This window comes from Pediculus humanus, genomic scaffold, assembly GCF_000006295.1.
Source record: "Pediculus humanus corporis 1103172108281 genomic scaffold, whole genome shotgun sequence".
Taxonomy (NCBI): Eukaryota; Metazoa; Arthropoda; class Insecta; order Psocodea; family Pediculidae; genus Pediculus; species Pediculus humanus.
Genome location: NW_002987850.1, coordinates 640383 through 652882, shown reverse-complemented (window position 1 = coordinate 652882; position 12500 = coordinate 640383). Strand labels below are relative to the sequence as shown.

The 12500-nt window shown below is 28.8% G+C and overlaps 1 protein-coding gene across 1 annotated transcript; it reads left to right on the top strand.

Annotated features, from left to right (window-relative positions):
- Positions 1-1911: 1911 nt before the first annotated feature.
- Positions 1912-3373, top strand: Phum_PHUM512530 (uncharacterized protein; the record flags this gene model as incomplete). The annotated part of the gene is made up of 2 exons (XM_002431063.1): positions 1912-1988; positions 2530-3373. The coding sequence occupies 2 exons, from the start codon at positions 1912-1914 to the stop codon at positions 3371-3373; spliced, it is 921 nt and encodes a 306-aa protein (XP_002431108.1).
- Positions 3374-12500: the final 9127 nt, after the last annotated feature.

Genomic DNA, 12500 nt, shown 5'->3' with positions numbered 1-12500 from the left:
TTTATAAAATCCATAAGTTTGGTTTATTAAAGATGTGTTGTGTAAAAGTTCAAACACGTTTTCCATCTCTTTCTATCTTATAGAATTTAATAGAAATTTAAATTTTAGAATTTAAATCGTGTCAAGTATACCCCTAGAGAGAGAGAGAGAGAGAGAGAGGGAGGGAGGGATAGGTAGTAAAGGATGTGAAAATTGTTTAAATAATTTATTAATAAAAAAAAAACAGTGAGTCTTTTGTTTAAAAATTATTTTAGTTTGTTGAGATGTCGTAGTTAATTATAGAAAAAAAAAATTTTTTTTTTTTTCTTGGTTGTCTTTTATTATTTTGGCACAGACAAGAGAGGCCAATGGTCAAATTAAAAATTTGGATCGTTGGTTTAATTTTAAAAAAAAAAAAAATGTCTTTTATTTATTTATTACAAGGCTTTATAAATTTTTAAAAGAAAAAATGAAATTTTTTTTTTTTTTTTTCTACCTTTTGGTGGTGAGTTGCATACAATATTATTCAAAAAAAAAACATGCTACATATATATACACAATGTTGTTGTTTGTTGTTTGTTGTTGTTGTTATTGATAATATTCACATAACGTTCTTTCCTAGTGTTAATTAGTCATTTATCTCAACTTTATATTGTAATTTCGTATTTAATAATAATATTATTATTAAAAACCTGTTATTAAGAAATAAAAAATATATGCATGCATGTTGTTGTTGGTTGTTGGGTTGTAGGGAAATGGTTGTTTTAATGATGAATTTCTTAATTTAAAAAAAAAAAACATTATAAAGCTGACTGATAATAATCGTCAACTGATAGTGGTTGTTGTTGTTGTTGTTCAAATACTCTTTTTTAGTTCAATAACCTTACTTTTGATACTAGTTTCTTTTCGTTTATTAAATATATATATTTAGTTTTGTTGTTGTTGTTGTTTGTTTGTATGAGTTTTTGCATTTGTGAATTTCGACAAGTTTTAGTTTTTTTTTGGGCCCTCACAACTTTCACAATCAGCAAATTTTGTACAAGTTGAGAAAACTGATTTTAGCGCGCGAGTCACGTGATTTGACGTCACGTGAATGGCGCAAGCGCATTCTTGCGTTCGAGTGCGAGATTAATACACATATTAGTTTTAATATTTTATTTTTAATTTTTTTTTCTTTTTCTAGACTTTAACACGACGATGCACATATATTTTTTTATTATTTATTGTGACAGAATTATGAAGGTAAGAAATTAAATAAATTAATATATATATATATTTTATTTTGTGTTTGTGATTTAATAATAAATGCGAACGAAGAATATTTCTTCAAAATGGCGAAGGTCAGAATGGCAAATTGTAACTATTTGGCCTATGATTAATTAAGTGTGTTTCGATGTTTGATTGTGGAAAATATTTTAAAAAAAAATAGATATCGATATTGCTCAAGTTATTTTTTAATAAACTAAATAAAGTTTTTAAAAACTTTATTATTTTTTTTAAACGTATTCAATAAATATATTCGGGCATGAGGAAAGTTTTTTTTTTTTTTTTTTTTTTTCCTACTTCAGATAACGATAAACGTTTTTCTGGGTCATATTTTTTTTTTTTTTTAAGTTTTGCAGTTCGGGTAATTTCCTTTGTGTTCTTTAACCTTTATTTAAAAGAAAAATCAAGGTCATATTAAGGTTGCATTTGATTGACTTTCGCCGTGTGTTTGCATTTTCATGTTTATTAAATATTATAACTGATAAACATGCTGTAACAGACTTTTTTATTTATTTTAGTTTATACAGAAGTCGAAAGCCTACTCCTAGTGTTAATACATAACTCCTCTGATACAATTTTGTACCAGAAAGACATTAATAATAATTAATTGAATTCTGTGAAAAAAAAAAAAAAAAGAAAAAAAAAAAGTTGATGAAATTATTTCCAATGAGTTCGGTTAATGAAGATAGGTCTCTTACATCTGGAATTCCGATTCCACAATGGATGAGAATCAAGACTGAAAAGTAATTAAAATTTTCATTTTATTATTATTATTATTTATTTTAAATTTCTCATTTGGTTCAAAACTTATTTTTTTTGTTAAATGTTAACTTGAGTATAAATTTTTTTTTTTTTTTTTAACTTCTTAATTTCATAAGAAGTTTATTTGATTATGTAAGCTGTCATTTTATGGTTATATATATATTTAACAGGAGGTCATAGGCAATTGTTTGGCAGTGAAATGTTTTTTTTTTTTTTTTTTTTTCATTTTTTCTCTTTTTTATTTTAACTTTTAATAAAGTATTTAGTGAGACATAAAAAATTTATTTACTTTTAATATTATTCGAATGTTATTTAAGTTTAATTATAGTGATTTGATTACGTAGTGAAGTTTGTAAACATTTTTATTTGTTCTGTGTTGTTTAAGCTAACATTAAGTAAAAAGCTTAATCATTGTTTCTTTAACAAGATTTTGTTACTAAAAGTGATTTTGTTTTTATTTATTTTGCTCGATTAACTTTTGTTTTGTTTCGAGAAAATTAATTTTGTATTATATGATTTTAGTTATGGATTCGATCCGAGTACTTTATCTCCACCAACACATGAGGGGGATTTTTTTTACATCAAATATCCAAAACCGCAGCAAAGTGGCGAATCGGTTAAATTGAAAAGCATAAATGAAATAATAGAAGTGAAAGAGAGAGCATTTAACAAACACACTGATTCATGCAAACAATTCATTCCAATAATTCAAGACACTGTCAAGGTGGACAAACCGAAAGTAATGAAACCCATGGGAGTGGATGATGGTTTCAAGGGTGAAGGAGCTGCTTGTGGAGCTTCTGTCGTCGAAGTTGCTCATCAAATGATATCGAACAAGAACAAAACGATGAGACCTTTGACTCGAGTCGAAACGGAAGGAAATTTGTCACCGACATCATCGTATTTGAGAACTCGCCGAAATAGTAAATCCCTTCCCGCGAGCCCACTATCATCACCGATAACGAAAAGGAAAAACAATCATGGAAACAATTCAAATGGTTTGTTCGGATTGAATTTTCAAAGCGGGGAAAATAGTTTGCGTGGGAGCGACGACGACATTGATAAAAAATCCGGTTCGTCGTGGATACTGTCGAGTTTGTTTGCCGCATTGGAATCGACCGAGAGTAAAAAAAAAGATGGCGGCAAGGATGGGAGCGGTGGAATCATCGTCGACGTTAAAAATTCTAATAAAATGACCGAATATAATAAAGACAAATTGAAAAAAAAACCGTTGAATGAAACGACGGACACGGGAGTCGCCGTGGATTCCATAGCTCCGACCTCTGGAGTCTCGCAAAAAAATTCATTTTTCAAATCCAAACCGTATCTGAGAGATTTAAATTTATTAACTCCGACTTCCATGTAATAGAAACGTAAATGCTCGTGCTCGGATGGAAAGGAAACCAAAACCAAAAAAAATCATTTGTTGTGAACATTTCATTCATTTTTTCTCCATGTCTTCCGCCGTGATTGTCTTGTCTTTTTTATTCTCCAGCAGCACATTCTTCTGTCAATGTCATCGTCGAGTATGGAATTACGTATTACCATTCGAGATTAACAACATGGCGATCAAAGAATAAGAAAAAAAAACGATTCGTTATTTACCTACTCTGACGTCATAACAATAAATAAAAGCAATAAAAAAAAATTAATTAATTATAATCTTTAATTGTTTAAAAAAAAAACTTGCCCCCGCGTTAAATCAGGTACAAATCATTTTTCATAAAAAGTAATAATAATAATAATAATAATAAATTATATTTTTATATGAGAGCGCATATATATATATATATATTTATATTTTTAAAATATTACAGTAATAATAGTATTTGTAATCGCGTAATTAATAACCGTAAGAATAACATAAGAAAATAATAATAATAATAATAATAATAATATTTAATTTTCGTTGTTTGTTGTTTTTATTATTATTATTATGATTATCATTATTGTCATTATCATTATCATTGGCGTTACTATTATTTATTTATTTGTTTATTTATTTACATTTCTTAATTATTTATTTATTTTTTTTTTTTTTTTTTTATAAATTACTTTCAAAGTTTATTAGTTAAGTCGTGCAGGGGAGAGTGCGTGCGCGTGCGTGTAAATAATATTTTTCTCGGTTTTATTTTTTTTTTTTTTTTAAATTAAAGTTTGAACTTTGACATCATATCATTATTATTAATTAATTATTTTTTTTTTTTTTTTTTTGTAAATTCGTCGTGTTCTTATCAAACGCGAATGACCATATCATCACACATTCGCGCGGGTTTTTTTTCATTTAAAAAAAAAAACGAATTCGATTAAGAACCGAGGATTATTATTATGAGTGGGTAGGTACGTGCGCGGTTAAAAAAAATCATTTAATCTTATCTAATTAATCGACATGCTAATGTTTCAATCGATTAAAATTACGTGCATTTTGCACTCTCGCTACAAGTACACACAAGGTTGTACCTACCTACCGGATTGGATTAAATTATTATTATTATTATTATCCTCGCACGTATTGAATTTACGGAAAATAAAATTTTTAAATGTAATAATAATAATAATAGTAATCGATAATCATAATGATAATGATAATAAGAAAAAATAATTATAATTGTAATGAAGTAGAATTATGCTTTAATGAAGGCAGAGAAAGAAAGAGAAAAAAGTGCGCAAATGGTATATAATCGATGAATGAGATTTAATGACGAAATCCTTATTATTATTATTATTATTATTATTATTTATTTTGGGTCGGAATTATGGTAAAAGGGAGGGAAGAAGGAAAAAGAGAAAGAGAGAGAGAGAAAATGAAGGATTATTATCAGTCAGAGAGAAAACAAAATGAGGAAAGAAAAAAGGAAGAAAAGATTAAATGAAAAAGTTCGAAGAGTGCGTGTGTGTGTGTGCGTGTAGTGTCAAAAGGTCACACACCGCAAAGATTAGATTTATAAAAACGATTGATTGCCCCTTTTTTGTTATATTTACAACAATTTTATTTATTTATATTGTTTTTTTTTGTTTATTTTTATTTTATTTTATTTTATTTTTTACGATGATGATGATGATGATGTGAAAATTAAATTTTCGGGAAAATTTCTGTCGAAAAGAAAATTTTTTTTTTATTATTACGCAGTTGGAACGAGAATTTTTTTTTTAAATTTTTTATTTTGGGAAATTGTCCCTAACGTAGTGCGTGTGCGTACGCGAGCACGACAAAACAAACAACAAACAAATAAATGGGGGGAGGGGTAGGGGAAAAAGGGAAATAATCGATAGATTAATGGCGACGACGACGACCGTGTTATCAGTCAATATGTATACAAAATTGGGATTATTAAAAAGTTTGTTTGTTGTTTGTTTGTTTGTTTTTCGACCGATTAAACAATACGATACATTTTATTATTATTATTATTAATATTGTTGTTGTTATTTATATTTTATTTTATTTTGCCAAATTGTAAAAAGACAGAGAGGAGGAGGAGGAGGAGGGGGAGGAGGAATTCGATAAAATCTTGGCAAGATTATTTAATTATAACAAAAATACGGAAACGCGACATCATTTTTTCAATTGAATGAAAGCATAATAATAATAATTTTTATTTTTTTGCATTTCTGTTTGTTTGTTTGTTTGTTTGTTTGTTCTTTTGCACTTTTTTTGTAAAAGTTGCCAAAAACAAAATAATAATAATAATAATTTTAAATTGCATACAAAAATAAACACGTGAAAAAAAGAGGGGAAAAAAAATTACGTAAAATTTTTATGTTTGTTGTTGTTGTCGTAACAATCGTTTGTTATCATTGAAATTAAGGAACAACAACAAATATTTACCGTGATGCTTAAAAAAACGTTTATTTGTTTGTTTGTTTGTTTTTCGAAATGAAAAAAACTCTGGAGTGGTAAAAAAAAATTGTTTACGGCTTAACTTTGTCGGTTATTATTATTATTAAAAACATATGAATCATTATTATTATTATCGTTTATTCGATGATGATGATGATGATGAAAAAAGACAAACAAGTTTTTTTTTTTTTTAAATTTAAAACGGATTTTTTATTGAGTATGCAATTATTTAAAGAGAGAGAGAGAGAGAGGGAGGGAGGAGGAAGAAGAATAATCTTGCCAAGATGTGGGTTTAATTTTTTTTTTTAATTAATTTATTTTATTAATTAATTAATTAATTTGTTTAAATGGAATTATTTTTTTTAAATGCCAGGTAAATATTTAACAATAAAACGAAATGTCGGTTTTTTAATAATAGACGAGAGGAGGGGGAGGGGAGGGGAGAAGGGGGAGGGTAAATTGATAAAAATGTCGATGAGAAATTGTGTGAAAAATTTTTCTTTTTTTTGGCTCGACCGTTACTATTTTTTTTTTTGTTAATGATTCATTTTATTATTATTATTATTATTATTATTACATCGAACGATGGGTCATTCGTTGACTTGTTTAAATTTAAAACGAAACGCTTAATTAAATAAATAATAATAATAATAATAATTATTATTATTATTATGAGAATTTGTTTATTTTCGGATTTTAAAAAATTGTGCGCATATTTTTTCTCATTTGCGTTATTTCTTCGTTTTCGAAAAATAATAATAATAATAATAATAATAATAATTTTTTTGTTATTGTTTAATCATTTGTGATAAAATACAATTTGAGATATGATATGAAATATTCGTGTGGATACATTTTTCTTACACGAAATCGAAAAATGATGGCGTATTTACACAACTTGAAAGTTTTTCATGCGTGCGCCTTAAAAGTTTTACGCTATGCAAATTGTGATACGTTCGCGATTAGAAAGTTGCCGCGTTTGATAAATTGTAAAATTTCGTTAGGATTGAATATTTAAAAAAAAGAAAAGAAAAATGAAGAGAAAAAGACGTTGAAACGTTAAAAAAAATTTAATTTATTGCGTAATTAATGAAAATATCGATTTGGTATCATAAAGTTACGATTGGGCATAAAAAAAAAATTTTCCGAATGATATAATGATATGTATGATAACAAATGTCATAACAATGTGTTTTTATTTTTTTTTAATGATTTAACCAAAGAAAAAAAAAATATTTATCGAATTTCGTAATCGACAATAATTAATCATATGATATGACTAAGGAAATATGGCGTTTAAAAAAAAAAAGAAAAGAGAAAAAAGGAAAAAAAAAATTTCAAGTATAAACATTTAACCCTTAGGCAAAATCCTTCCCACCACATTAGCCTTATATGTTTTTTTTTTTTTTTTTCTACCGTATTAAAAAAAAAAAACAAGTGAAAAATTATCGATGCCCCTCCTCCTCCCTCCCCTCTCCTCTCTCCCCTCTCCACTCACCTACCTCCCCTCTCATCCCACACCCTCCTCCCCTCCATAATAATTAATAATAATAATAATAATTCGTCAATCGCGGTCACACCTTAAAATTTTTTTCATTTTATTTAAAAATTTATTTAAAAAAATTATTATTATTATTATTATTATTATCAATTTCACTCATTTTGTGAAATGTTTTCCTTTTTTTTTTTTTTTTTTTTTTTTGATAAAATGACGTAATTTTTCTCGTTTGTGACGTCATAAACGAGACAAATTTTTTCGGTTGGAAAATTTATTCTTATACAAAAAATTAATAAATTAATAAAACAATTTCAAGTTTTATTTATTTATTTATTTATTTTTAAAAAATTTATTAAATTACCCTGGAGTAATTAAATGTTCTAGTTTTTTTTTTTTTTTAAAGCCCTTGACTCTATTTTTTTAAGTAATAGTAGCTGTAGTAGTTGTAGTAGTAGTAGGAGGAGGAGGAGGAGGAGGAGTAGTAGTAGCAGTAGCAGTTTTTAAATTTAAAAAAAATTGATTGTCATTTACGTAACGATATCGATTCGTTTAATTTAAATTAATTGTTGTTTCTTTTTTTTTTGAAAAACTATTATTATTGTCATTATCATTATTATTATTACTATTATTTATGTATTTATGGAAACTTGTAAAACTATGAAAATATCGTATGATTTTTTTTGTTTTTACGTTGCCACGTTGATCACGATTTTTTTATATTTATTGTTATTATCGAAAATCGATAAATCGATTTTTATATAATCGATAAAAATTATCAAATCGAATTGACTGGAATTTATGACTGGAGAAAAGGTTTAGAATTTGAAAAAAATTGTAAAAAATTAAATTTAAATTCATTTTTTTTTTTTTATTTAAATAATTTTTTTAAATTTGCACATAAAATTTTTTTTCTTTTTTTTTTTTTTACATTGAAAAAAAAAAAAAAATTATTATTATTATTATTCACTAATCACTGGTTGTTTGGGGTAAAATTTGCGGGGGGTATATTTGGTTGGGGGGTATAATAATAAAAAAAAAAAAAAAAGAACACGTAAAATAAATTTTTTAAATTTTTTTTTTATTTTTTTTTTATTTAATTTTTAATGTACACAAAATTTAAAACATGACTAGTGAAATATGAAATGATTTTATTTTTGTGAACATGTTAGATAATAATAATTTTTTAAGGAGAATAGTATCTCTCAAGAAACTATTTACCATCCGTAGTTGTGTCCGTATCCGTATCCGGAAGAGTAGCTGAGGTGAGAGACGGCTGGGGCAGCAGAGTAGGTGGAGACGGCTGGAGCGTATCCGGTGGAGTAGGAGGTAGAGAAAGATGGAGCGTAAGAGGCAGAGAAAGATGGGGCGTAGGAAGAGAAGGAAGATCCGTAGGACAAAGCTGGGGCAGCAGAGACGGAGACGGCTGGGGCAGCAGAGACGGAGACAGCTGGGGCAGCGGCAACGTGGGCAACTCTGGAGACGGAGACGGCTGGGGCAGCAGCAACGACTGGGGCAGCAGAGACGGAGACGGCTGGGGCAGCGGCAACGTGGGCAACTCTGGAGACGGAGACGGCTGGGGCAGCAGCAACGACTGGGGCAGCAGAGACGGAGACGGCTGGGGCAGCGGCGACGTGAGCGACTCTAGAGACGGAGACAGCTGGGGCAGCAGAGTAAGAGACGGAGGAGACGGCTGGAGCAGCAGAGTAAGAGACGGCTGGGGCAGCAGCAACGGAGACAGCTGGGGCAGCGGCAACGTGGGCAACTCTGGAGACAGAGACGGCTGGAGCAGCAGAGTAGGAGACGGCTGGGGCAGCGGCAACGGAGACAGCTGGGGCAGCGGAGTAAGAGACGGCTGGAGCAGCAGCTACGTGAGCGACTCTAGAGACAGAGACGGCTGGAGCAGCAGAGTAGGAGACAGCTGGGGCAGCGGCAACGGAGACGGCTGGAGCAGCAGAGTAAGAGACAGCTGGAGCAGCAGCAACGGAGACGGCTGGAGCAGAGTGAACGGAGACGGAGGAGACAGCTGGAGCAGAGTAGGCAACAGCTGGGGCAGCAGCGACGTGAGCGACAGCTGGAGCAGCAGCAACGGTGGCAAGAGCTGGAGCGGCAACAGAGCTACGGAAGAAGCTAGTGCTGTGGGATCCGAGGCCGAGGGCACCTCCGTGTCCAAAAGAAAGAGCTGGAGCAGCAGAGTAGGTAGAGACAGCAGATGGAGCGCTCAAAAATCCAGCGTTGGCAACAGCCAAGAGGACAGCCAAGACAGCGAACTGATTCACAAAAAAAAAAGGTAACAATTTTAATTTTATAATATCCACTGCGTGTGATTCACAAAATCCTTTTTAATTTTCTTAATTTTTTTTCACACGTAAATAAAATTCAAAAAAAAGAAAAAAAAATATTATTAAAACTTACCTTAACGGCCATTTCGATAAAATTGGTTTTTTAGGAATCGGATTCCACACAATAGCAAAGGTAATAGTTGAATGATAATTTCTTCGAACTCCCCATTTCTTTTATAATAACCCCAGAAAACGTTACACAAACTTGATTCAAATCATCTGTATATGGTATCGATATGTGCAAACTCAACATCCCTACCACAGTGAAATCACCGATCCCAGTCCTACTCGTTCCATAAACTCACAATAGCGCTTACGACGCGAATTAATAATAATAATAATAATAATAATATTAAATTAATTTTTTTTTCGGCACGATTTTTGCTAATTTTTCACATCCCGGAGGCATTTAAGGAATTAATCAATCACTTTAGGCATTCCCGGTTTTTTTTTTTTTTTTTATGAATCGATTTCAAACGTGTTGACAAAACCTATATAAAAAAAAAAATTAGAATATTTATTTATGATAATAATAATAATAATACTAACGAAACCGGTGATAATGATAATGATAATAATAATAATAATAATATTTTTTTCGAATTTTAAATTATGCACAGATTATCCTAAATTTAATCGTAAATAATTTACATAATATCAAATCCCAATTTATTAATATATTTTTAATTTTTTTTTTTTTACATTAATATTAAAAATGTAATACTATAATTAATATTTTCATATATTTTATTATTATTAATATTATTATTAATATATGAATAATTTTAATTAAATTAAAGATATGCACGATGTTTAATTATACGTAACGAATTTTAATTAGAAATCTCGCGTTTATGCGAAAATTTTTTTTTTTTTAAGTTTTTTGCTTCGAAAAAATTTTTTAATTGTGTTATTTATTTATTTTTCAGGTATAATTAATAAGGATAACAAAAAAAAAAAAGAAAAAAAAAACGTGAGAAATCTCGTGATTTATTTTTTACTTCCTGCTCTACGATTTAAAATAACAAAAAAAAAAAAAAAAAAGAAAGAAAAAAATTTTTTTTTCCGCCATATTCGTTTACTGTTGTTTGTTTACATTCTTTTGTTTTTGTTTTTGAAAATTTCCATAGAGGGTGAAAACGTATCGACAGATCAGACGACATTTTTGATTCGTTCATTTCAGTAATGACGTCACACGTGTTAGTGGCGTGATCTAGTGAAGATGATATCGAGTCGTGATCGCGTTGCTGTAATCTTCAAAATTTTTTGTGCTAACCGAAAAAAAAAAAAGAAAAAAGAAAATTTAACGATTTTTCCGGCGCCTGGATAAATATTTATTATGTGATGAGATTCGCCGACATTAAATAAAAAGGTATGTATAATTATTATGTATTTAATTTCATTGGGAAAGTTATAATTAAAGTTGTAATTATTTGCATTGAGGCATGTGTTAGTGCATTTTTTAAGCAATATGGAGGCAACCTTACTTTACCACATTGCAATTTTTTTTTTTTTTTTTTTACACATGTGGTTGTCGTTGTCGTGATTGTTTATTTACAGTTTTAACTTTGTATAACTTGCAATGATTATCATTAACTATAACAAATATAAATCCATACAAACGGGTAAGGTTCTTAATTGTTTAGAAACAAAAAAAAAATTGGTTTATAGGTTTTTTTGTGTGTCCAAATTAATAAAAACCTGATTTACTTTTTTTTTTTTATCAATTGGTAAAAAAAGTAAAATTACAGTAATTTAAAAAACATTCAAATAATGAAAAATTATTTTCTTAACTAATAATAATAATAATAATTTCAATCATTCTTTTGTTTGTTTGCACAACGTTTTAAATGTTTAATTTGATGTAACAAAAAAAATAATACAGGAGCTATGGCGGCCATGAGCAATCGTTTTGTAATTTTTTTTTTTTTTTGCAAGTGTCCCACCTTAAAGGAAAATTTTTTTTTATTTATATAAAACCTGTTCGAAACTTCTCGTATTGATTCCGATAAAAAAAAAACAATAAAAAATAAGGTAAAATTAATACTAAAAAAAAAACACGTTAATGCTGACGTGTTGTTACGTCATTACGAAAAATGTCATTTTATAATATCTCAAAAAAAAAAAAAAAATTTCCGCCATCTTTGTGTTTACCCCCCAATAATAATTTTTTTATTTAAAAAAAGGATCGTTTATGACATTTTCTAGGCATTTTTCGCATTAAAAAAAAAAATTAATTTTTCGTTAGTAATTATACGATTGTAATAATTGGTAGTTTGTTGTAGTGGTAGTAGTGGTAGTGGTAGTGGTAGTGGTATTAGTAGTGGTAGAGGTAGTGGTAGTAGTAGAGTGTGATCAATTATAAAATTTATTATAATTTTTTTTTTTAAACGAAGGTTTTTTTTTTTTTTTTTTTTTTTTTCGGGCGTTGAAATTGACGGGGGAGTAAATCATTCGAGTTTTGTTTTTTTTTTTTTTTTTTTTCTTTCGTCGTTTTCGAAAAAATTTTTCAGTATTTCCGGTTATTTGTAACCGCGATTTAAAATATATTATTATTAATATTATTATTATATTAATGGCTTTAGGGTTTGTTATAATTTATACGGTTGATGTGTGTGACCGTAACTAGTTTTTTTTTCTCGTGTAAAATGATGAAATCCAAATTTTTTATATCAAAAAAAAAAAAAAAAATTAAATTGACTGTCTGACTGACTCTCTGATTTTCTAATTCCACGTAATGGATTTTACTTTCTTTTCGTCGTGTTCGTTTGCCACGATAATAATAATAATAATAATATAAGTCGTATTTTTTTTTTTT